Here is a 27,646-nt window from a genome sequence, read left to right as displayed (position 1 = left end):
ATTATGGATGACAGAATAAAACATTTTCAGGTGAACTATCCCTTTAAAGGGATAGATCGAATGAAAATTCTGTCATTGTTTACTTGCCCTCAGGCCATCCCAGATGTGTATGACTTTCTTCTGCAGTACACAAATGAAAATGTTTAGAAGAATATCTCAACTTTTTAGATCCATTCAATACAAGTGAATGGTAGCCAAGGTCCAAAAAAAGCATATACAGACAACATAAATGTAATCCATACAACCTTAAATCAATGTCTTCTTTATGATATGCCTGAGTGAGAAAATGTTAAATATATTTTTTACTATAAATCGTTGCTTTTACATTCTTTTGTTTTTGCCAATTCCCATTCTTCATGCATATCGTCATCTACTGGGCAGGGAGGAGAATTTATAGTAAAAACTGACTTAAATATTGATCTGTTTCTCACACGCACCTATCCTGTTGCTTTTGAAGACATTGATTTCACCACTGGAGTTGCATGGATTACTTTTATGCTTCCTTTATGACCTATTTGGAGCTTAAAAGTTCTGTCCACCATTCACTTGCATAGAATGGACCAACAGAGCTGAGATATTATCGAGCTAGAAATCTTCATTTGTGTGCAGCAGAAGAAAGTATGAGGGTGAGTAAATGTCAATGATGAGGGAATTTTCCTTTCTTGCTTAACTATCGTTTTACGTTGTTATCCTTGTGCAAAAGCGACTTTTTATTCAAAAAGCGCAGAGAGGCGCTGTTGGTCTAATCTGTTTCAACTGGAAGCGAGAAATTAAAGACTGACAACCGACCCACAGATACGTCTTATAAAACGTATAACAAAAATAGTATAAAATCCAACGTATCAAGTCAAATGTAACGTGAAACTCACCTTGGCACTCAATTTTTATTATCGACTGACACATCGCAAAGATAACGAATGTTTGGGTTTTCGCCCTCATATTCTCCGCGCTCATTAATTGGTTCGTCTTCTTTTTCGGTTGGCCAATCAGCATATTGTTGCTAGGCCGGTCTGTTTCGTCTATTGAACGCCTTGTCTGTCAATCAAACCAGGAGGTTGTATGGCGAAGACCGATGCGCAACGTTATGTATAACAGAGCGCAGCTCTCGAGGTGCTGGACTTACGCTGACGAAAATACCTGGAAACTTAGTGTTGTGAAAAATGTTCGCCTTTTGTTTTTGCATTAAGTTGCATTATTAACAAGGGAGATATTGTGCGACCTGCGCGTCTTTTCCATTCAAAGGTAAAATCATTGTAGTTATTGGACACAATCATTAATGCATTTTGAAGACTCTTTCTGTAGGATGTTTCAAAGTTCCTCTTAAAAAAATGAAATGTGTATTTTTAAATAACTTACGATATACGACTTATGGCTTGGGTTTGAAGTGACAACGATGGATGCCACCCTGTATTTAAAACACATTACCTATATCAATACTATTTCATTGCATGGTTAAATAGGAATAATAAATGCTCTCTAGCTATCATCTGTGTTGCATACATTGTGTATTGCATTTAATTTGACACTAATGCTTCTGATGCCACACTGCCAGCATGTATGGTAGATCAGGACGATGGAAAATAAGATGTTCTAAAGTAGCTTGTATTAAGTAGTTAGTATGTGCATTGATATTTTGCAGTTTGCCCATTTTCAGTGTTCATTTGTTTTTCAAACTTAAAGGTAATGCAGCACATACAGCTCTGCTGAAAGAAAGCCTGAAAGTCTTACAAAATAGTGATATTGTGAAAACGTTTGGTCATGCTTTATATTATAGTGTTCATGTTACTCATTTAGCATATTTACTTATAGGGTCAGTAACAAACCAATGTATAACTACAAGCAGCTTCACAAGATAATTGCATATTAAGTAGGCTACATGTTTGTACATTTGTTTAATTTTACTCAGTGCTTAAATTAATGTTCATAGTCATGGTAATACTTTACATTGTGTTTGTGTTACAGATATTGCATATTAAAGTATTTATTACAGTTCAAATATCAAAACATCATGTCAGGATTATTTCAGAATAATTGCATATTAAGTGTGCATGTTTGTCAACGTTACTAGGTCATTACATAAATATACTGACCACTGTAATGTAAAGTGTGACTGATAATTTTTATATAGCATGCAATGCATAAACAAGTGATTTATGTCCTTTGAGAAACAGTATAACAATATGTAGGATGTCGCTTATTTAAGATTAGCTGTATTGATGTGGTGTTGTACTGTTTTGTTATCATCACAACATCAGGACGTCATATGCACACTCACACTCATATGCTTGTTGTCACTAAAAGCTTGCCTTTGTGAATTGGTGTAGCTGCAAGTGTTTTGAAAGATGCGATTGCCAGAGGTGCTGAGCTGGTGCTGCCATGTGCAATGTCAGTCTGGTGGTTTCTACTATGGCCTACATAGAAGCTGCTTCATTGACACACGTACACACTTGTGTCTGACCTGAATCCATCCCTCTGTTTCTCCATTTGACCCACTGTCTTTTCAGCACTATCAGTCATTGATATTACTCTAGATTATTATTATTATTGTTGTTTTGTATTACATGAGTTCTAGAGTTATAAATAGGTGCTGTTATGGCTGTAGGGCTGTTATTCTTTGAGATGAATGCACAATGAGTGCTTTTAAAAAAACGTATAGGCCTATGTATCGAATGGAAAATGACAGCATTCAGGGGTTTTCTAAAGCATGTATTTTTCAAGATTAGTCTCATGTAGCTTGGATTGGCAAAACTAACAATAAATTTCATAATGAGAAATAAATACTGTAGAACTCTATACACTATGAATATGCCAAAACAAGTTAGGTCACACTTTATTTTACAGTGTTCATATTACTTTATGTTTAGGTAATTATTGAGTTATACAGTTTAACAACATGTAATTACTGGAATACATTTATAGAGCTGATTGTACTTGCTTATTTGTATTGTTTACTGTTGCAATTAATAATGTGTAACATGGACACTGTAAAACAAAGTGCTAAACCATCATATGTATAAATGACAGTTAAGTCTGAGCCAAATGTCCCAGTGAATGTCCATAAACAGCAGGACCTTTTTTAATTTTTGCTGACAGATTCAAAGGACAGCGAAAAAAGGTGCTATTACGGGAGCTGCCAGCTGTGTATTATATGTGGGATTGGTTTGGGGGGCTCACCACCTGTCCAGGGGTCCTCATCCTTTTTATAGCTGTCCTCTTACTGCCTAAAAGAAGTGAGATAAATGAAGATTGTGTGCTGATGTACTTGCTATATGTGTTATTGTTATGTAACAGAGGTATTTGTATTAAAAACAGGGATTTATATGATTTGTCGCCATGTTACACTGAGAGGTAATACTTTGGGATGGAGATGTTATTCATTTATGAGTGTTTGTCTCATGCACATGAATACAGCCTACATGCGTTTTTCTTGATGCAACTTATTACTATTTCCAAGTTTATTGGGAAAATACAAGAAGTAGCTAGTTTGAACACTTAAAGGGATATTTCACCCAAAAATTAAAATTCTCTCATCATTTACTCACCCTCGTGACATCCCAGATGTGTATGCCTTTCTGTCTTTTTCTGAACACAAACAAAGACTTTTAGAAGAATCTTTCAGCCCTGTTGGTCCTCACAGTGCAAGTGAATGGGTACCAAAATTTTAAGCTCCAAAAATCACATAAAGGCAGCGTAAAAATAATCCGTACGACTCCAATAGTTAAATCCATGACTTCAGAAATGTTATGATAGGTGTTGGTGAGAAATAGATCAATATTTACTATTTTTTTACTATTAATTCTCCTCCTTGCCCAGTAGGTGTTGATAATGCAAAAAGAAAGTTTTATAGTAAAAAAGGACTTAAATATTGATTTGGTTCTCACTCACACTTATCATATTGCTTCAGAAGATATGGATTTAAACACTGGAGTTGATTACTTTTATGCTGCCTTTATGTGCTTTTGAAGTTTAAAACGTTTGGTACCCATTCTCTTGCATTGTATGGACTTAAAGAGCTGAGATATTCTTTTAAAAATGGATTATCCTGCTTTTACTATTAGAGAGATATATCGTGCTGGATCTTTGATATTTATTTTTATTTTTTTTAATCTTTCATAGATCTTTGTTTGGTTTAGAAGAGGTAAGATTAGCTTAATCCATCTTTGGACACTTGATGAATAAGACCACTCCATTATGTGTGTTTTGTCTGCTCCAGACTAATTTGGAATGGTAAACAGACAAAGGAGACAGAGTGAGGACCATTTTGGTGATTACGGCCTCAGCAATTATATTGACGACAGCCATTTATCTTCACCTCATCTGCCGAGGAGGGAATGAATTCCACTCTGTGTCACCCTGCATCTTCCATAAATTTCTCCTTTAATCATTTGACCTCCAATTAGCCTTTTACCAGTACACTGCATCCATCCTCTGCTAGTTCTACATAATCGTGTTAGAAATCGTAAGAGGAAATGATGTTGAAAATGAAGCGGGCCTTGTGCGAGTCAGCTGCTGTATCAGTTAGCCAAATTATACTGGGTTTGTGAACACAATGGTGCTTAATTATGCTGGAGAGTCTAATATCAAGCAGCTGCCGACCAAAGCAGCCTGTCTGGAATATTTTCTGGGTATCTCTTTATAAGTCCTGTTTGATCTAGTCTTTGCCAAAGCAAATATAATCATAGAATTGCAAATAGCATATGTGGATATCATAATTTGAGTCACTGAGTTTATGGTGCGTTTAAAAATGTTGCTAAAATTTATACCATTTGTTCCATGAGATTTTCTCATGGTTGTTCTGGACACGTGACATTTGTATTGTAGATGTATTGGAAATTAAATTTAAACAAACTTGTTGCTGAAAATGATACTTATGACTTCAGCATGGTTTGCTGAGTCACAGTGGGCAAATTTAATGCTTTGTTTATGTGATAATTATTTTGGTCTGGTGAGATGAGGTTAGAATTCAAATATCAGATTATGTCCCTCATAATAATTTTTTTTAAATCTGCGAATAGCTGTCTGTTCTTCTGGGTAATTAAATGAGATTGTGAATTGCTTCAGAACTTAGTTCTGCCTTAAATCATGTCCAAGGCTGCTGCCTCAACAGGTGAAAAGCTGCCAACATGCTGCTATGATGTAAAAGAAGACACAAAATAAGTCTGATCAAAAACGAATGAATTCAACACAAATATAGATTAGAAAAGTCCTAAATATAAGTTTAATCATAAGTCATATAATATCTGAGTGCCTTGAGGATGCATGTAAAAACAAATATTGGTAATTAAAATTCTTCATCTTATTCTTACACCGATTATACTTAATACGTTGACAACATGTTTGTTCATGTAAATGCCTTAAAGTGCATTCCTTTATTGTGGTGCACGTATATATTTGTCCATTATCCCAATTATTGCGTTGGGTTTTTTACTATGATGATTTATGGTAGTCATTAAGTGTTGGTGTACACTAAATCACACTCAATTGCTCACCCTTCCAATTTCCAAACCAGTATTATCTATATTTTCGTGGAACACAAAAGGAGATCATTTGCAGAATGTTCACGCTGCTCTTTTCAATATAAAAAAATAGGCAGTGGCAGAATTTCAAGATGCTGTTCGCTGAAAATTTGCACTTCCATCTTCTTGAGAGATGGCATTGGTTCTTGCATGACTTGTGACTAATCATGACAAGCCAGATTTGATTGTGTGCAAACGTGAATTAGATTTGAGAGCAACAGAAAAAGGGAAAGTCTTGAAATATATTTCACGAGACCTATGGACTGCTTTTATGTTGGCTTTTTGTTCTTTTTGGAGCTTTACAGCCATTGGTCACGGTGACCTACTTTGATTAAATAGAACAAATGAAATGTGTATCAGTGTATCTGCTTTTGTTTTTCCTGGCAATAAGAAAATCATATGACATGAAGATGAGTAAATGATGGTAGAAGTTTCATTTTTGGGTGAACTCTCTCTATTACATTCCAAGCTATGTTTTCTTTACAGTAATGTATGGATTTGTTTTGTTAGAACCAATCACATTAGTTGATTTTTTTTTAATTTATATTAGGGATGAATATGTTGTACAGAGAAAGGCATTGAATTCATACACATTGAGCTGTCAGGGAGTGTCTGTTTGTTTGAGCCCACGCATTGTCAGGTCTTAGCTCACTGCATTAAAAGCTGCCTCTCATACAGTGCAGCCCGTCTCACCCCTCTTGCTAACCCAAGGGCAGCCTGAATGCAGGACCACACAATCACAGTTAGCTGACAGATGACAGCTCAAAGACACACTGATTCATGTTATTGGTTTATGTTCGGACCATGTTCTTGTGAATGACGTCTTCAGTGTTCAATGTCTGTGTATCTTTCTGATGTGTTTTGGACATCATTGTGCATCAATCTGCATCATGTATTTGACACCAAATATTTTGTGTATTAATGCATTGTTTAAATGTTCTGTTTAAAAAAAAAAAAGAAAATGTAATGTTAAAATATTTTCTTCTATCCCAGCTTAAAGGGATGTTTCACCCAAAAATGAAAATTCTCATGATTTACTCACCCTCTTGGTGTCCCAGATGTGCATGACATTCTTTCTTATCCAGAACACAAATTAAGATTTTTAAAAGAATATCTCAGATCTGTTTCTCACCCACACATATACTCCAGAGTCAGAGTACTTTTATGTTGCCCTTATATGGATTTTGGAGCTTCAAACCTTTGGCAACCATTCACTTACATTGTGAGGACCTATAGAGACATTTTTCTAAAAATCTTTGTTTGTGTTCAGCAGATGAAAGAAAATCATACACATCTGGGATGGCATGAGGGTGAGTAAATAATGAGCCATTCATATGCTTGTTTTTTTACCGAAGGCTTGCGTTAAATCAAGTCAAGTGTTTTTTTTATTGTTCATAAGACGGGGCTACCAAACTAAACAATGGACAACGAATGGCAGAAACCTGTTTGGAAACAATATTTGAACAAACCCATGCCTTAGGTATCAAAGACCTTGCTTACACCTGGTATTAAAGGGATAGTTTGCCTAAAAATGTAAATTCTCTCATCATTTACGCACCCTCATGCCTTCCCAGATGTGTATGACTTTCTTTCTTATGCAGAACAGAAATTAAAGGAATAGTTCACCCAAAAATGAAAATGTTGATACTAAGCTCAAAAAAGCCATAAGACAGAGAAAGTGGGGGAAAAAAACAGTGCAAAGTAAAAAGTTGTGTGTGTGTGTATTTTCTCCACAGGTGAACTCTTCTCTCTCCTGACGGTTCACCACGGCCCTCACCTGCGTGCTCCACTGTTTCTCCTGTGAGTTGTCCTGGGCTGACCGGCCCTTCCTGCTCCGCTCCTGTGCAGTCTCTCCAGCTACGGTCACCATGACGCGCTCCAAAACCTTTCAGGCCTACCTGCCCAACTGCCATCGTACCTACAGCTGCATTCACTGCCGAGCACATCTGGCTAACCACGATGAGCTAATTTCAAAGGTAATTAGAAATTAATTACAGGTGTCTCTGTGATGAGTAATTTTATATCATGGTAACAGTGTACTGTATATGACAATATAGTTATGTGTGTTTGTATTTGTATGTGTGTGTGTGTGTATATATATATATATATATATATATATATATAGTGAGGAAAATAAGTATTTGAACACCCTGCTATTTTGCAAGTTCTCCCACTTGGAAATCATGGAGGGGTCTGAAATTGTCATCGTAGGTGCATGTCCACTGTGAGAGACATAATCTAAAAAAAAAAATCCAGAAATCACAATGTATGATTTTGTAACTATTTATTTGTATGATACAGCTGCAAATAAGTATTTGAACACATGTCTATTAGCTAGAATTCTGACCCTCAAAGACCTGTTAGTCTGCCTTTAAAATGTCCACCTCCACTCCATTTATTATCCTAAATTAGATGCACCTGTTTGAGGTCGTTAGCTGCATAAAGACACCTGTCCACCCCATACAATCAGTAAGAATCCAACTACTAACATGGCCAAGACCAAAGAGCTGTCCAAAGACACTAGAGACAAAATTGTACACCTCCACAAGGCTGGAAAGGGCTACGGGAAATTGCCAAGCAGCTTGGTGAAAAAAGGTCCACTGTTGGAGCAATCATTAGAAAATGGAAGAAGCTAAACATGACTGTCAATCTCCCTTGGACTGGGGCTCCATGCAAGATCTCACCTCGTGGGGTCTCAATGATCCTAAGAAAGGTGAGAAATCAGCCCAGAACTACACGGGAGGAGCTGGTCAATGACCTGAAAAGAGCTGGGACCACCGTTTCCAAGGTTACTGTTGGTAATACACTAAGACGTCATGGTTTGAAATCATGCATGGCACGGAAGGTTCCCCTGCTTAAACCAGCACATGTCAAGGCCCATCTTAAGTTTGCCAATGACCATTTGGATGATCCAAAGGAGTCATGGGAGAAACCTTAAACAAGCCCTCATAATAAATCTCCAACTGATTGACAAATTCACTTGTGTAATGGATTGCTGTGAACTGTATGCCAATGATTGACTTATGATCAGTATACGGTAGTAAACAATACATTGTATTCTAAAGCCGCTTTTTGTATTGTCTTATCAATGATTAACTCTTCTGCTTTTTTTATTGTTTTATAATATTTAAATATAACTATGTATAATTATTTCATATGCGATATTTTGTATATGCAATTAATCACGATTAATTAATCGGGACACCATGTAATTAATTCAATGAAAAAATGTAATCGATTGACAGCCCTTATATATATATATATATATATATATATATATATATATATATATATATATATATGTATATGTGTGTGTGTATGTATATATATACATATATTTATATATCATAATTTATGAAAAAAATATTTAAAAAAGCACCCCAGAAACATTTTCTAAGCTGCTTAAAGGCACAATTAACTTAGTGTATGTAAACCTGAGCCACTGAAATTGTGATATAGTCAATTAAAAGTAAAACAGTCTGTCTGTAAACAATTTTCGGAAAAATTACTTGTGTGATGCACAAAGTAGATGTCCTAAATGACTTGCCAAAACTATAGTTTGGTAATATTATGTTAGAGTTTTAATGACTTCAACATAATGTAAAGGGATGTAAACTTCTGACTTCAACTCTATGTACAGTATTTACAGTACATATATAGTATTTTGTTTTGTTCTTTTTTTCCTTAGCACAAACTGTGCCATTAAACTATACATAAATGTGTTCAATAAAAAAAATAGGCCCCAGTAAACAATAACATCGAACCCACAAACTGAACGAATGACCTCAACAGCAAGTCAACAAAGGGAGGGAAATAAAGGGAGTCAGGCAGGAGCCATTGGGCAGGCAGCAGAACAACAAACCCTATCAGGCTGCATCGGTGAATTGCACGATGTGTAGTCTGTATTGTTGATCAAGTGCAGACAAAATACCCAATCACACCATTGATTTAATGAAGGCCATAGCTTGTCTTGGGCATATAAAAGTCTTGAATCCATCCTTGCCGTCAGTTCTGTTGGTGCTTAATTATTTACACTCTTTGAACCTGTCCTGCTTCACTTGTGTCGCTTTAGCAAAGTCCGGAAAAACCATGATGTTGTGGTCCTCCAGCACAACTTGCCTTTGTACCTTGCCGCTCCTAAAACAAAGTCTCTGTCAGCCGAATGCAAGAATCTTGTCAGAATAGACTGTCTGTCACACGATAATAAAAATGTGAAATAATATAAAAAACTTTTTGATGGACTATGTGTGCTGTGTGTGTTTACAGATTAGATTGTTTTTGTTTCATTAATTAGTTGTTTACATTGTATTTTTGTAAGACAAGTGCAGCGATATCCGGCCTGAACAGGTGAGTTGGGGGTGAAATGATAATTTGATTTGAATTAATTTAAAATCCCTCTAAAACAAACAAAGGTCAGAATGGAGGAACATGTCATTTTAGTTTCATAAAAAGTAGTTAAATAGAGTTTTGTTCATTACAATAGGAAGCATGTGTTTTAGATTTAATCATTAAATTGTAAAACGTGAACCAACTTTCCAACATTTATCCAGAGAGGTTTAGTACTGGATTGATGCTACAAACAAAATGTGTATGCATAACGAATGGAACATTACGTCTGATAATGTTCTTAGATTTTTGTTGGCATAGTTTCAAACAGGTCCTATAGGCCATTTAAGCTTAAGATAAAGAAAGAGGCTTTTCACTGGTATATTGTTCAGTAGGGCTCAGTCAATATGAAACCACCCTAATGATCTTTTGATCCATGCCCATATGGCCGAACCTCTTTCAAACCCGTAATCACAGTCCTGTCCCTGTTTCACATCATCCCTGTGAAACCCCATCTGCTAAGGCCATGAATGGAGCAGCGAAACGGAATTCGATTTTTCAAAAGATTGTCTGAAACACAATAAAAATATGATTTGAAATTATCTGATGTTACGCATGTGGCTGCAATTTTGAATTCTAGTCTGTTCAGAGAATGCAGAAGTAATCTGATCTATTTCTCTCTTATTTCCATTGCAGTCTTTTCAAGGGAGCCAAGGCAGGGCCTACCTCTTCAACTCGGTGTAAGTCCTGTAGTTTGCTTTTCGCTTATCATCCTGCCCTAAACAGATGCAAAATAGTAAAGCTCAACATGGTAACATGGTTTATGTAAAACATTGCAGAACTGTCCAAAAGTGTATTTTTTTTAAAAAATCTTGACATCCTCATTTTTTCAATCAGGGTGAATGTGGGGTGTGGTCCAGCAGAAGAGAGGGTACTGCTTACTGGTCTTCATGCAGTGGCAGACATCTACTGTGAGAACTGTAAAACCACTCTGGGCTGGAAATATGTGAGTACATAATCACACTGGACACGTACACTCACACTTTCTTTGAGACCTCTTACCCCAGACAGACACTCAGGAGGCACATTTATAAACTGCTAACACCGGACATAGAGACTTTGAAAGCTTTCCCTAGCCTGTTGAGGTAACTCATCACTATATCTCAAGAGAGAGATAAGGCTTGTGCTATAGGCTCGGAAACAACTAATTGAGAGAGACTTTATCTAAGTGGCTTTACCATACCTTCATGACCCGCATACCGCGTCACTAATCTACTCCTGACAACCTTTAAGTACCATGTGGTGTCCTAGACCTAGACAAAACATTTTGATCCCTGGGCTTTGAGTGCTGTTGTCATCACAGTTTAGGACTTTAATAAGTGAATTCACAAATTAAGGAATTATTTAACTGAATTAAAGATGTCAAAAGAACATCTTGCATTGCATGATGTCTGTCTGTCTCTTACTGTCTCTCTGTCTGTCTATCTATCTATCTATCTATCTATCTATCTATCTATCTATCTATCTATCTATCTATCTATCTATCTATCTATTTATCTATCTATCTATCTACAGTTGAAGACAGAAGTTCACATATACCTTAGCCAAATACATTTAAACTCAGTTTTTCACAAGTCCTTACATTTATTCGTAGAAAACCTTGCCTGTCTTAGGTCAGTTAGGATCACTACATTATTTTAAGAATGTGAAATGTCAGGATAATAGTAGAGTTATTTATTAAATAACCATCTTTAGACAAATGTTTTTGTGAAGCATCTTATGTGCCTAAGACTTTTGCACAGTACTGTATCTACATAATTTTCCTTCCTCACGATGTCATCTATTTTGTGATGACCAGTCCCCTGCAGCAAAGCAACCCCACAACATGATGCTGCCACCCCCATGCTTCACAGTTGGGATGGTGTTCTTCAGCTTGCAAGCCTCATCCTTTTTCCTCCAAACATAACAATAGTTATGGCCTAACAGTTACAATTTTGTTTCATTAGACCAGAGGAAATTCCTCCAAAAAGATATCTGTCCCCATGTGCACTTGCAAACTGTAGTCTGACTTTTGTATGGCGGTTTTGGAGCAGTAGCTTCTTGCTTACTGAGCAGCCTTTCAGGTTATGTCGATATAGGATTTGTTTTACTGTGGATATAGATACTTGCCTGCCGGCCATCATCTTGACAAGATCCTTTGCTGTTGTTCTGGGATTGAGTTGCACTTTGCACCAAACTATGCTCATCTCTAGTAGACAGAATGTGTCTCCTTCCTAAGCGGCATGGCTGCGTGGTCCCATGGTGTTTATACTTGCGTACTATTGTTTGTACAGATGAACGTGGTCCCTTCAGGTGTTTGGAAATTACTCCCAAGGATGATCCAGACTTGTGTAGGTCCAGTGCTAATATGAAATCTGTGGAGTTGTTCAAAAATGAGTCTTAATGACTTCAACCTAAGTGTATGTAAACTTCTGACTTCAGCTCTGTCTGTCAGTCTGTGTCTGTCTGTCTGTTTCTATTTTAAGGATGTGCATGGATAGTCGACATTCGGTTGCTGCATTCTGAAGAAGAGTAGCCTATTTTAAGTGACTTACACCATTAAACATGATTAAGTTTGTTTTTCACTGAGCAACATTTCAGTGCTTGATAAACAGTAAGACAGTGTTTTCTCCTTTTACTCTGGTGTGCATATTTAGTTCAATAATTAGCAATTAACAGTTTTTCTCAGTGTGTGCTTGACTTTTAAGAGTATATCGTAAAATGCAGAGCAGTCCAGACCAATATTAAGACGTACAAAAAGCATTGCCTTCATGACCGTTACTCTGAGTTGAGATTTATCTGGTGTTGATGCTGCATTCATTAATGAGAACACAAGCTCCAAAGATGAAGATGTCCCAGGCAGACATAAAACAAATGGCACGATCTTGCTCTCCAGCTCATGAAAAACTGCCCATCTCATATTCTCTGAGTTCATGTTCCACTCAGTGATGCAATAAGGTCACAATGTTTTCACGCAAGCCCACTCATCAATGTCTTTCCACTCTGGGATATCTCTCAGTAGGGCCCATTCAAGTTTTTCTGTGTTCTCCAATGAGTGGCTCCAATTTTTGAAGTAATCCACCAATGCTGAATAAATGTTTCTCACTGTACAAAATAAATAATCCGCTTGCACGTCACCAGCTTCAACCAGGGCATCCAACTGCTTTTTAATGGCAGAGAGTATGAATGATTCCTCCTGCCTTGCCAGCAAGACATTTTTCAGGCCATGAATGTCCAAAGCTACTTCTGTGGCTGATATGTGGTCTTGCTCAATCTCCATTGAACAGTTAAAAGTGGCTGTTTGCTTGAATGTGAAGCCAATGCCAATCAAACATTTAGTGCACAGATCGCTGAAAATGTATCCTGAAAGAGTGAATGAGTCAGAAAAAATGCACGCAGACCATTGAAAATGTGTAGTATTCTTTCAAGAGCTGGACCAAGGGAGAGGAAATGTGTGTTGCCATGCTGCAGTAATTTCTGATAGTCCAGCTGCACAAAAGCGAGTATGTTGCATATGATAGCTTCAGATTTGGTGGGGGCAGAAGAAAATTTGGATCATACAATTTCTTACATTTTAAATACATTTTGCAGTGCAGTTAGCCAACCAAAAAATATGGCCTTGCACAACAGAATGATAAGCAAAAAGTCCTTCTCTTGCGTGCACCTTGTCAGATACAGAACTTTGCTTCACAAAAAAATCGCTAACACTTGGTATGGCACATTTTTAGCAGCATCCACATTCTTTTTTGTATGAACATGCTGCGTGATGTCGGTGCGGCCTCCGTGGGCGACGTAAAAGCGAGCTCCACAAATCTCACACCTCATTTTACTAGGCTCTGTCTGTGACTGCTTTTTTAGAAATGTAACCTTTTTTTGAAGATCTTCATTAAATGTACATGCACACTTGTTTGACATTTTTCCAGATGCAAATTCATCTGTTGCTCTTTCAAACTGACTCTTCAATCAGTTCACTAACTGGTTGTCTATTGATAGGGGATTGTGATTGGATGGTTTAATCCAATCATGTACTTCAAATAACATGGTGTGATTTTATTGGTTTTACAAGTCGTATCCTTGGCTATGTAAGCCCGTTTATCGGTCCAATGGCGGTCTTCAATTATACGGGTGAAGGTCTCTGCGCGTTACTGTCTTTCTTGTTACGCAACACAGCAAGATTAAATGAAATAAATGTTCTCTTATGTATTACCTCGTTATTTTATCTGACTCCATAAATGAAAAAGGTTTTAATGATATCTGAGCATCATTAAAAGTGAGCGAATGTTTGATTATTCCTTTTAACTCCTTTAATGATATTTTACACGTTCAGATTAGGAAACTAGTATGTCGCTTTGAGGTCCTCGCGTGTTTCTCTCTACACTGCGGGTCTCACGATCACAAGCGGCCAGTATTGGATCATCAAACAGAGGTAATTGCTATATACCTGAGATCAGTCACATTCACGTTCACACAATCTAAGATACTTAAGTATAGCCCCATGGAATTGCATACACTTGAATTTAACTTAACGTTTTCTTCAGTAGAGGTCACGGCCACTATTACAGATGTAAGTTGACCAACATAACTTCTCTTGTAATAGCTTTGGATTGGCCATGCGTGGTTTCCCACGTACACTTATCTGGAGAAATATCAAATTAATACAGAGGTAAGACACACCTGAATTTAAATTGGTCAAGCAGCATTTGCTGTTCTAAACGGAAATTCCCTTTTTGTCTTTGCAAACCAAGTACACTTGAATTGATCCCAAATATTAGTCGTCACTAATCTGACGCAGACTTGCGGTAACATACGAATCGTTCAATCTGTTTGGAAAAAACAATGTCAGAGTCAGTCAGAATAAATCAAATGTTTACAAATTATTGACCAGGTAACATAATCAATTCATCAATTCCATTTAGACAGTGATAATCAAATTTAGCATTTTATCAAAACCAAAGACTACAGAGAACCATGAACAATGTGTCACATCTCCTTAAATACCCAGATAATTCAATATGCTTACCAAATGGTGGTGTCTGTCATTATAATTAGATTTTGGTCCCCTATTGAGGGGGTTCCTGTAGATTTACATACAGGAGGTATGGAGGATCTGGGGGAGGGCACACCTTTAAGGGGCACACCACAGTTCTCATATTGTATTACTTCTTTTTGCTTTTCATTATGGCTGGGAGGATGAGACCAGTTTACCAGGTGCACTGAGAGACTTTAAATGATACCAAACATGTTATAGTTACTTTTTTGTACACACTTCACATTGCATAGGTTTTTATTGAGCTTTAAGTGAGGAGCAGGAGTGAGATGAAGAGACTTTAGAAGGGAGGTGTTAGCTGCACAGTATGTTGCATCTCGGATGTTGCTGTTACATATGCGAGAGAGTGTTCAGATGTTAATTCTCATGATAGCCTTTTGTTTTCTCGAGGAGTAGCCCAGACTCACTGGCACCCACCTTACAGCTACCTCTGATTAGAATACTCACATGACTGAGATAGCTGCATAGGCAATAGAGAAGGAGATGGGAAATACGGGACAAAACTACATTTTTTCCAAAAATGTCGGGACACTAGAAAAAGTGCTAAATACGGGATTGTCCTGGGAAAAACAGGATATCTGGCCACCCTATCTCTAACTCTAAATGGTCTGTTTGTTTGTCTGTCTATCTGTATCTGTTTGTCTGTCTGTATCTGTCTGTCTGTCTGTCTGTTGATCTATCTTTATATCTATTGAATGGGAAAAAGACATGAATATTTTGTTCTGGAGAGTTGAGTTGTAGCAAAGGCATACCAGCTGTGTGTCACTAGATGGAAATTTTTATGTGCATTTTGAAATTACGCATAAGAAATCCTTAATGGAAACGCTTGATATGCAAATAAACTTACTGTTGCTTTCGTGCTAGTGATTACTTGATTAAAATGGCATTTATATAAAACATATTTAAGATTCCACACAATTTCGTGATCAGTAATCAAATGAGCAAATTTGTGACATTTAACTGTTAACAAATTTTGTACAAAAGGGCAGGTTTTCTTTCCTTAAAACACTTAAGATGCTCTGAAAATTCACATGCAGGAGCATGATTAAATCATAATCATCAGGTTTTGCACAAAATTTTCACTCAAACTGTTATGCTGATAATATCATTTGTAATGAAAAATAAACTATTAAATGAGAAAAATGCTAAATAGAAACATTTTCACAAGTGGAAAATCGCACAATCATTAACCAAGGAAAATAAAAAATGGCACTCCATGTCAAAAAGGTTGCCGACCCCTGCGCTAGTAGGTGGATTTTCACATTAGTTAAAATACACATTAAGGTGATTGAAATGGTTTATTCGCAAAACGATTAAGTGCATTCGTGCATGTGTTACGAGTGTGCAATAGCTTGATGTGACTAGCCCACCGAAATGTCCGAACTTCGGACACAATTCTTTGAACATACCACTTGTCATACGGAAGTTTTTAACACACAGCTGGTCGATAAAGTGGGTACTCACAATCCGTCAGAACAGTTTTGAGAGCGGGCGCTCCCAGGTATATGGAGACTGGCAGTGTGTGGGCATCGCAGCTATTTCACCCCACATTATATCAGATAATACACTTATTCTGCGGTGTCTCGTGGATGCATTTCATAAAATTAGATGCTTGCTCCAATCTTGCAAATAAAACTGTCCCCAAAGCAGGGAGAGGTCATTCAGCTGCTCCATCATGACGAGGCGGCTCCTTCATGATAATGTGCATTAGGTAGTGGATGGAAACGCTCAACAATATGTATTCTCGTTTTTAGAAATGTGCTTAAATGCTAAACATTTTGGATGAAAACCCAGCAAGTGGTGTACAGTACAGCCATGTGTAAGGGGATATTAATGACCTCCTAGAGCTTAATTCGCTGACATTCAAGTACTCACCATTTGAAAGGTGCTTACCCATCATATTTAATCATCTGAATAATGAATGACATGGCCTGGCCACAAAGTTTTAGTTGACACAATTATATTTGGCATTCTAAACAAACATGTAACCATTGCAAGAGGGTCAAATCCTAAAATGAATCTTTAGAAATTAATCAAACAGTTATAGATTAATTACTAAATAAAAAAGTGTGTCCAGACAAGTTCAAATGAATCTTTGTATTCGTGTTGTCTTCAAAAGGTTTTGTAAAACTTTTATACCATTTTCTACAAAAGCGATTTAATTACTCCATCTGAGTGAATACATATGAGTAACCAGATTTTTTCAGTAAATCAAAAGCAAAAATAGTCTAATTCAGAATCTGAAACCATGCTAGGTGTATTCAAATCATTGTCTGTATGATTTTCATTTACGTATTTTTTCAATTAATTGATAGAACCGGACACAAAAAATTAGCCCCTTATATTAAAAGAAAATATTCTACTAGAATAGATTCAAGCCAGTGGTATTTGCCATAACACCCATTTTACATCGCAAGCTTGAGCGAGACATGAGCATGTTGTCAGCTTAACTACAGTGTAGCTGCAGACTCTACGGGGCTTTCACACTGTGAGTTCTATGTTACTACGGTGAGTATTTATTTGAATAAATACCATAACTTCAGGAGTGGGTCATTGATAAGTATTACAAACTTGATCGTCATTAAATCTTTTTTACATGAGGAGGAGGACCACATTTGCATCTAAAAGGTAAATAATAGAGCACTTTGTGCTTATCCACCTTCACAGTCAGTCTTGTATCCATTGTTGAACACGAATGAGGTAAGTTCTGAATTTACCGATGTCATGGTCTGTCACGTGCATGTGTTTACAATGAAAGCAAGCTCTGCTGTGAGTGGGTATTGCTGAAGCCTATAGACCTGTTCTATATTTAATACTACATAAAAGTCCCATATTTTCAGGCTCAAAATTTGTAGTTTACTGTAGATTCTATAATTAAAATACTTTAAATTGATTTAAATTGTTAAATCTAATGGAATTTCTTTTTTACATTTCATTTGTTTTTCAGATGTGCTCTAATTCATACAGTGTAAAGACACACTAGACTACAAATATATGCTTATTCTGTGCATTGTGTACTTTGTTTTTGTCAAATAAAATTCATTTTATCCATCAACAGTGCATGGTCACTTTAACTGAGCGCAAGCGGCGCTGCAAAAATAGACTCGGAACCGAAATCCCCGCTGCACTGCAGCTCACACGACACTCACGCTACGCTCTGACGTGCTGCTGATGCTTCCAATGTGAATGCTCTAATCTGTTGTTATGGACGGCAACAAAATATGCTCTGCTCATGCGCTGATTACGCTTGTGTTGTGAAATGGGTGTGACAACACGTTTTTCTGATTTAGACGTTCACACAAGTTTTACACCCCATGTATAGTTATCTTGTAATGCTGCTATTATTTAAAGCTGTTATATTTGAATGACATATCTAATATAGAAGCTCACAAACAGCTGTCCATTATTTTTAGATCAGCAAATTTGTATCTTGAGGTTATCACTTTTAACTCTAACGGTGATGCTCTCTCTCTCCCTCACTCTTCGTCTTTCCATTAGGAGCATGCCTTTGAGAGCAGTCAGAAGTATAAGGAGGGCAAATTCATCATTGAGCTGGCCCACATGATCAAGGACAATGGGTGGGACTGAAGCCCATGAACTCTCCACAGGCCTCATGCTGGAAAGTGTTGTGCAGCATATGAATAATTAGTTACATTATCTGGCTGTAACTTTCTCCCTGGAAATCAATCCACCCGACACACACCTAGACACCGAGGATGCAAGGTTTATAGCAGCAGCGCTATGCCCCTTCTGTCTGTACAGTACATACATGTGTGTGACTGAACAAATGTGTGCAGGCTAGACACCCAATTGTTGACCTTGTGAGCATTTTACTATTAAATTCAATGGAGTGTGTGTGTGTGTGTGTGTGTGTGTTTGGAAATAGAAGCAAGGTACCTGTACTTAAAACATGGGTATGCTCGGGGTTGGCCAAGGTCTTTGACATGCCACAGTTTTGTTTCACACTCAGGTTTAATAAATGGCTGGTTCCATGGAAAACTTGGGTAAGAGACGAACCTGTTCAGCATTGCACATTTTTTCTTCACAATTGGTTGCAAGCAATGCAAAAACCTACTAAAACAGAAGGGGTTTTCTTTATCTCTTTACCTTTGTTTCCTTTTTGCTTTTGCCAATTTCATGTTTATCATTGCATGTTGTTTTTTTTATACCTATATTTATTGAGCTGTTCATTTTGATTACTTGTTTTTGGTTTTAGGAATGTTACACCTATGGTAAGCTGTAGCAACCACAGTGGTCACTCTCAGACCTCATATAGTGGAACTAGCAATGTTTGAGGATTGTGCCTACATTTCCTCTCCAGATTGTGATCTCAGTCTCCTTTTGAATGTGGCTGGTGATTATGGAGTAAATGAGGCATTCATATGCCATGTATAGTGCACAGGTCGCGAACGTTCGCTAAATCCAAGTCTTTATACTGCTACAGCCACAGCTGAGAAAGCAGCTGTTAGGATTGAAAGGAAACTGAGGCTTTTTCACAGCTAGTGATGTCCCATGCTGCCTCATTAGTTCCTGCCATCAAACCACAAATCAAAGCAGTAAGTGGCAAACCAGACTTTCTCACCATGAAGAAAGCGGTCGACAGCTACTAAAAGTGGCAACTGAACGAGGTAATTCAGAAAGGGTTCATAAAAAAAAAAGCCTTGGCGCAACCAAAGACTCCTTCATCAACATTACTCTGACCAAACCGAGGTTGATTTCCTTGATTTAGTTGCATCGTTGTGTCGATTATTTCATTTGGTTCAGTATTGTCGTGTGCAAATCAAAGTTGATTTTCTTTGATTTAGTCACTTTGAACTTAAATGTTATTCCGTTATGTCTTATATTATTAAGTGTGTATTTATGATCAGTAAGGTCAGTTATTGTTTTAGCACACAATCTTACTCATTCTTTGGGACTGCTCTACTTATTCCAACATTGTTTTTTACTCTTTGAAAAATCATTTCAGTGTCTTTGTTTTCAAGGAGGAACGTTTGAGTGAGATTTCACTTTGAATCAGTATATTTTAATCTGATATCAATAAAGCTCATTTTATGAATGTCCTTTTGTTGTTGGTTTTTATCTTATTTTAAACAGACATTACATGAAAATGTAATTTACTCCCACAATAAATAGCCAAAAGCCTTTTGGAAAGTTGTTATATTTCATACTTTTTCTTTTTTTTTAAGCTTTTGCATTTAGGTAAATCATGGGTTTTAGCAAATAGTATATGAATATTGAGAGCAGAGTTCAGATATTCCCTAAGGCCTATATGAACCTTGCACACTTTCTCTGCATGCATGGGGAGAGTGTGTGTTTGTGTGTGTGTTGGGGGTGGCAGAGGCAGGAAACATGGTTTACAGCAGCAGATGGCTGGCAGGCTCTCATCCTGATACTGGGAGCAGCCATGTGAGTGACAAATATTGCATTTTTTCCCCAGGCAGTTCTAATTCCATGAATCCATTGTTTTATTCAGGATCCCAAAGGGAATTAACACCCTATAACATCTGTTACTGCACTCTGCAACTTCACATTACTGTTAAAGAAAGCTTTACATTCAAGCACACACATAAGCCAACTAAAAGGGCTTTTATAAAATTTGGACAGAAGTTGCTATGTAGACATTGAGTTATTTTCTTCAAGGTAAAGTGTATATTTTCTGCCCCTTTAGCATCAACAAATGGAGTTGCAAACCGTATTACCTGTTTTCAAATATTAAAAAAACACCCCCGTCTTCCATTGGTTGAACAAACAGTCCCTCCCCAAACTCACACCATTGGCCGAGTTAATATTGCTGTGACGGGCAGGAGGGGCCGCTCAAACTGAGCCACAGTGTTTACACATTTAGGTGATATCAATAATTGGTTTGCTTATAGGTGACTGCATATTAAGCTGGGATACAGGAATACATTTTAACAATGAAAAAAGTACCTTTTTCACAATTTAATATGAATATATAAACAGTTACATAAGAGAGCTTTAGTAGTGTTTCTGTAAAAAACATCTCCATAATCTAAGATAGGTAAGAAGGTAGATTCCACCAACTTTCTCTTGGCTGACTGTGAGAAACATGCACTTTTCCGAAAATAAAACCCCAGCTGTAACCTTAACTTAGACAGCAGTTGTTTAACATGTAACTTGAATGATAAGTCCTCTTCCAACACAAACCCTAGATATTTGTAAGAGGAGACCAGTTCTATAGAGTTACCCTGCAACGTGTAAATAGGTGGTGGAGAAGAATCAGTCTTATGTTTCCTAGAAAAGACCATGTATTTTGTTTTCTTATCGTTTAGGACTAATTTTAAAGAAAATAGGTTACACTGAACTAATTCAAATGCTTTCTGCAACTTTAAAATGCAATTATCAATAGAAGATGCAAAACAATAGATAATAGTATCGTCGGCATATAAATGGATACTTGCGTCTGATAGATTATCACCAAGATTGTTAATATATGATGTAAACAACAGGGGACCCAAAATGGACCCCTGTGGCACACCAGATTCAATGGTGAGCTTTTCAGAAAGAGACCCCTTAATTTGCACTCTTTGACACCTATTCTTTAAATAGTTCCTGATCCAACCTAATGCTGTTTCAGAAAGACCGATACAATGCAAACGCGTACATAACTAATGTTTGCATAATGCAGCCTATGCATCAAACCCGATAGGGTTCCAACTAGTGTCAGAAATAAACTTTTTTACCTTCCTAGGCCATTTTTACTTTCATTACCCATTCAATATGTCCTTTCAGGACATATTTAACCATTTAAAATGTGTCTCAACAGTTTACGCCAAGTATCATTTATTAATACAAGGTTGAGAATTTATTGCCTTTTACCATAAAAGGTATCTACATTAATTTGTAATTTATGCCATAATATGTTCAAATAAGACTGTAATATAATGTTAAGAGCTACACGAGATGTTACAATTAAACTCCTGAAGGCATTTTATGGCCCCACACTTTAAATTTCAGGTGCATTTTTGCCCTGAGCACTGCTAAATATCTGACCCTGGAAGTATAAGTGAATTTTCATTTTTTCCAATCCAGAAAAGTTATGGAAGTTTCAATAGTGAATATGCATTTTTCTTGTTCTGCTCTTCTCTGAAATATTTAACTAGTTCTCTATTGCTCTTGTGTAGAGTAAAACTTGCACGCAAGCAGCAGTGATGTCCGATTTGTGAGTGAATCATTGTTTTGAGTCAGTTCTTTCCCTGAATCCATCAAAACGGTTCAAAAATCGATCTCAGTGAGTGCATTTACACTCACCAATACACTGACAACTCATCTTATTTTAAAATTTGCACAAGACAAAAAAAGCACAATTACATGAGACTTGAAATCATTGTACTATTCTGTGTTTTTGGTGTGAAAACGTAAACAGGCCTGCTCATAACACTTGAACATATTGGAGACACTGGGAAGAATGCTGGTAAAGGTGTTTACATACTAAAACAAAATCGGGTTAATAAGCAAAAATCTATGTCTGCCAATCGGTTTTTGCTTTTTCTTACTTTATCCAGTAATCACAAATGAAGAACTGATCCCTGCCAGGTTTAGATGATCTGAGTCTGTAATAAGCAATACATTATACTGCATTTAACATTAGGTTGTAAATGCATAAATTATAAGCAGTAGCTAATTGTAGTTGAGGTTAAGATCTCTTTCTCTCTCTTTTACTCTGTCCTGCTTTACCTCTATCCAAAGCTTCACGCTGCCAGTAGCAGCACTCATACACATGATATATATTAAGCTTCTTGCTTGCCAAACACTCAGTGTCTAAAAATTAAAGAGATATACATCCCAGACAGAGTAATTGTGTGATAAAGAGAGACAGGCATAGAGAGAGCCACAAAGAAACAGCTCTTCAGCAGAGCACATTAAGCAAACCCCATTTACAGACACACCAAAGCCAATAACTATAGAGCAATAGGCTGAGATTAATTTACATTATATTTTACATGAGGTATAACCTGCCTATAAGATTTTTACATTCAAATTATACGGCAAATCATTTTAAGTGCCAAAAATGTCCTCAGCACATTCGAACTCTCATGAATTTGGGAAAATGTAACAAATAAGAGTCTTAGTGTTTTTTCCTCTTTGGATTAGAGATGCTGTAACCTCTGCACTGGTTTTAGATTATACAGGTTTATTTACCCACACTGTTGCATTCTTTTTCTAAGTAAACATACTTATTTGGCTCAAGTAAACTGAACTTAATTTTTAAGTAACGTTAACTATTTACAAGTAATTTTAACTCATCAAAAGTATCATTGTTTTGATTTATTTAAATTGGGTTATAACATGTCTAATTCAGTATAAGGGAAATCTAGGCTCTAGGTTAGCCATATGGCACACTCTTCTCAGTGCACTAAAATCTGCACTTTTGTAAAGTACAATTGATTAAAGAAGAGTAGCTTAAATTTAACAGGCTCCAAGTTCACCAGAGGTAACACTAATCACCTTCATGGTGACTTCACAAAAATCTAAATTATCAACCAGCTATAACAAAACAACAACAATAGTCATAAGAATTAAAACTAAATACATTTTTAAATATTGTTTAGAATTTTTCTTTTTTTTAAATATATTATTTTACTACCTAAGTTCCTTGTTTTGACCAAACAAACATCATTTCTTCAAGCGTAAGGGTTTATGGGTATTCCACACAGCCGCAGTTTGTACTTGGTAATTTCGAGTTAGTAGTACTCAAAGCAAAAGTTTAAAGGATGTATATATTTAAGTTATTCCAAAATGGGACATTTCCATTTCCCAGCATGATTTGCATGGGACTGGAAAGAAAAGTGTTACTGTTATGTTAGTGACATAACTAATCAAACAGTGGTTACACATGTTTAAAATTAGTTTTCTTAAATTCAGATTACCATGTAATTTAAATGAATAAACATACCCAACATAATTTGGCAAGTCAAAATAACTCAAAATGAAACTCTTTTAGTAAAACACTAGCTAGTGACAGTAAATGTTAGCATGCTAAATACATGCTGGTGGAAAGCACTACTGAGTGCAACTTGGTAACTATGCTATGGTTAGCAAAGCAATTGCTCAATGGATAAAGCAATTTGTAGAATCTTCTAAATGTATTGGTCCTCAAACTAAACTCTTCACCATGATGGTAAACAACAAGATAATAGAAATTCTCAATGAAACAAATCATTAAACACTAACAAGTCTCCCCTTAATATTTATCTTTTACAGAGACAAATAAAATAAAACTTAATTTTAACATTTAAAATTAATTAGATCCTGTCGAATCCCATGCAAAGCATGCTGGAAACTAGAAATCCTCTTCCCAGTTTCAGTTAACCAAACAAAACATATTCTTGTTTTTCCAACGCAAAGGCACTTATTAAAGCTGACAAGACACTTTTTAGTTCAATCAACTCAGCTAATTTAAGTTTCCTTGGTTACATTCATTTCTGAGTAATATGAACATGGGAGGATTAAGTAAAACTGACAATAATGAAAGTTTTTTTGTGTGTGAATGCTGTAATTTAAATGAGTATCTGTTATGCTGGAATTTTGGGGGTTACAATTGTGATGAAGAATGTAATGTCCTGAGGTTGAGGATGGACATTAATTTTCAAGTGATACTTGTTTCAAGTGCTGCTTAGCTCTATAAGCAGTTGCTGTTAAATTGAGAGTGCAACAGTTTCACTGTCCTTATTCTCACCTGTCATATACTTTTGATGGTCCAATATGAAAAAGTTTATTAAATAAACCTTAGTAAATTGCATTTAACGAACTTAATGAACTTTCTACAATTAAATTAAGTGATGTTAATGAATATGTTTTTTGAGTGCAAGGTTCGTATTTAAACATCACACAAATCCTTATAAAGATTCTTTGCACAGAAATCCTTGATTTATTTCCAGCTGGTCCCACCAAGACAAAGGCCTGCTAGAGCCTTATCTGATCGGGATACATTAAGTGGCCCTAAAAAGTTTATGGACACTTAACTTCAGACACACTTAAAATGCATGAGTGTCATTGCATTACAAAACATTTATTTCAAAGAAAATTAGCACAAGCACATTTTTCATGCAAAATATTTCACAAAAAGGGGTTAACTTAAAAACAACAGATAGTACAAATGCACACTTTAACCCTCTCTCGATTAACTACAACTTCTGAGTTTCCATGTCTGAGACAAAAAAGAGGGTAAATCATGGGACATATGAGGTGGGGTAGACCTAATTAGGAAACAGGCTGCTGTCTGGGGGAAGAGGCTTGATTGAGGTAATTATGCTGCCCTCTCACTGGCAGATGGTTGGGAGGGACAGGGGAGGAAGGTTAATGTTAGTAACATTGCATAAACTGGTCTGGGGAGGAAATTGGGCTGAAGGAAATAATAAATAAATTTAAAAAAAAACGGTTTCCTCTTTTCTCATTGACTAGATGTGCAACTTGAAATACACACAATTTACATTGAGTCTCCATGTTAAATGATGAGAGGTTTAGGTAAACTCTTTGACCATCAAAATTATTCAGATCAGCATGTTTTTGTCCCTTTTGGAGATCCACTTTCTGTGTTTCATGGAAGAAAATATAGAGTTGGAACAATTAGGATAACTTAAAGAAATTGTTCACTCATAAATGAAAATGTTGTCATCATTTGTTCACCCATATGTTGTTCCAAACCCATATGACTTTCTATTGTCTATGTGGAACACAAAAGGAGATGATAGGCAGTATGTTAGTCTTAGTCACCATTCACTTTCATTGCATCTTTTGTTTACAATGAAGTGACAGAGGGAAACAAATGTTGATTTAGAATCAGATGAACATGCGGATGAGCTTTTTTACTGACTTGCACCTCACAATAAGATTAAAGAGAACGATGGAGAAGGAAAGTGCCGAGGGCATGTTTTTTTTTCAGGACATAACTGGCCCATGCACTTCCTGTTTCAAACTGGGCCATTAATCTGAGTTTGGTCAGGTTAAAACCATTAAACCAGTAGAAGGTCTACACCATCTGGACTGAGCTCAGAAGTGACTAAGGCCAGTGAGGAGAATTGAAGGGGTTCCTGAATGTAATCTAGCCAATCTGTATGTGTGTGTACTTGTTAGTGTATGCGGTGATGAGCATGTTCAAAGCAACAGAGTGGGCAAACAGCCACCACACACACACACTCCTTATGGGGCCTGTTCAAAAGAAACCATTCTGAAATGGAAATGAGCATTTAGGCTTTTGTAACACACCTGCCCTTTTAAAATGCAAAAAAGAGCAGCTGGTTTACTGCTGAGATTCTTATTCAAGTGCTAAGCAGATATCAACACAACAAGCCACCTGTGGTGTTGAATTGACCTATATATTTTCTAATCAAGCATGATAACAAGGTGTTAAAATACTGCCAGGTTGCTCCTTTCCGAGTGGGATCATCTAAGAAGTGTGGTTCTTATTCATGTCTGTTGAATGTGAGGCTGGATTTGTTGATAACCACACACAAGCATAACATCTGAGCAAAGACCTTTTACAACCCCATAGTGCTCATGTTAAAGATAAACTGAGATTGGACTTGTCACTTCCTTCCAAAGTGGAAAAATTACTATTGCTCCCCTTATAAAAAATACTATGGTTCAATGTCAGATTTGTTATTATTGCTTGGCCCTAATCCTCTTCCGTACAGATGATATTTCAATGGATACCATGATTATTGCTCACCCTGAACGTGTATTTTGAGTGATTTGCGCCATCTATTGGTGATTGAGTAATCGCTCGAAATAAACAATAGAATTTGTTCCCCACGAGCACAATTTTGTTAAAAACGTGAAATATCTTATAACCAGGGTTGGGAGGGTTAATTTTTTAATATATTCCACTACAGATTACAGAACACATGCTGTAACATGTCATTTGTAATGCATTTCGTTAGATTACAGAAGGTCAGTAATGTAATCTAAATACTTTGGATTAGGCTACTTCTTCAGCACTGGTAGATTTTTTTATTTGTTTTGACTATAAAAACTCACTAAGACAGTACACTAAGACAAAATACACGTGTTAAAAATACATTCTCTGAAAAACCTAAATATCTTATGCAGTGTTGTTTCTAAAACAAGATCAATCAAATTGATATTGTTTTAAGGATTTAAAAAAACTTTTTTAAGGAAAACAATAATTATTATCAAGAATATGATTTTGCCCTAATATCAAAGGTATTACTAGAAAAAAGAAATTATGATCCAACGTGAATTTTCTTGATAAAAATATGATTGTACTTGGTAACATGTGTATGTAAAATGGCTAAAAATAGCATTTTAGCTTAGCGTAAAGCTGACCATTTACACAAGGTTTATTTAAATTTCTTCTTCTCCAAACTTACTTCTCTGTCTGCTCATTTGAATGTAACACATCACAAGAAAGTGTTTAATTGCTGTTCAAATGCTCTTTGGATCGGATCATTATATGTAGGCCTATATATGTTTTCCATCTGAAAGGACTAAATATTAAACGAAACAAATGACAATAAAATGCAAAGTAATCTCTCCAGTAATATATATATATATATATATATATATATATATATATATATATATATATATATATATATATATATATATATATATATATATATATATATATATTTTGTGAATAACTGTATTCTAATTACAATTAATACAATTGCAACTGTAGTGGAATACAGTTACTTATATTTTAAATACGTATTCCCGTTACACGTATTCCGTTACT

General features: G+C 36.3%; 1 protein-coding gene across 1 annotated transcript; it reads left to right on the top strand.

Moving 5' to 3' along the window:
- The first annotated feature begins 1,075 nt into the window (after positions 1-1,075).
- ypel2a (yippee-like 2a) lies at positions 1,076-19,966 on the top strand. The gene is made up of 5 exons (XM_052116418.1): positions 1,076-1,242; positions 7,253-7,492; positions 10,539-10,582; positions 10,740-10,848; positions 18,427-19,966. Exons 2-5 carry the CDS (start codon positions 7,385-7,387, stop codon positions 18,514-18,516), a joined length of 351 nt encoding a protein of 116 aa, XP_051972378.1. The 5' UTR covers positions 1,076-1,242; positions 7,253-7,384; the 3' UTR covers positions 18,517-19,966.
- The last annotated feature ends 7,680 nt before the right edge of the window (positions 19,967-27,646 follow it).

The sequence above is a fragment of the Xyrauchen texanus genome, chromosome 43 (genome assembly GCF_025860055.1).
Source record: "Xyrauchen texanus isolate HMW12.3.18 chromosome 43, RBS_HiC_50CHRs, whole genome shotgun sequence".
NCBI lineage: Eukaryota > Metazoa > Chordata > Actinopteri > Cypriniformes > Catostomidae > Xyrauchen > Xyrauchen texanus.
This window is presented reverse-complemented; position numbering and strand designations above follow the sequence as displayed.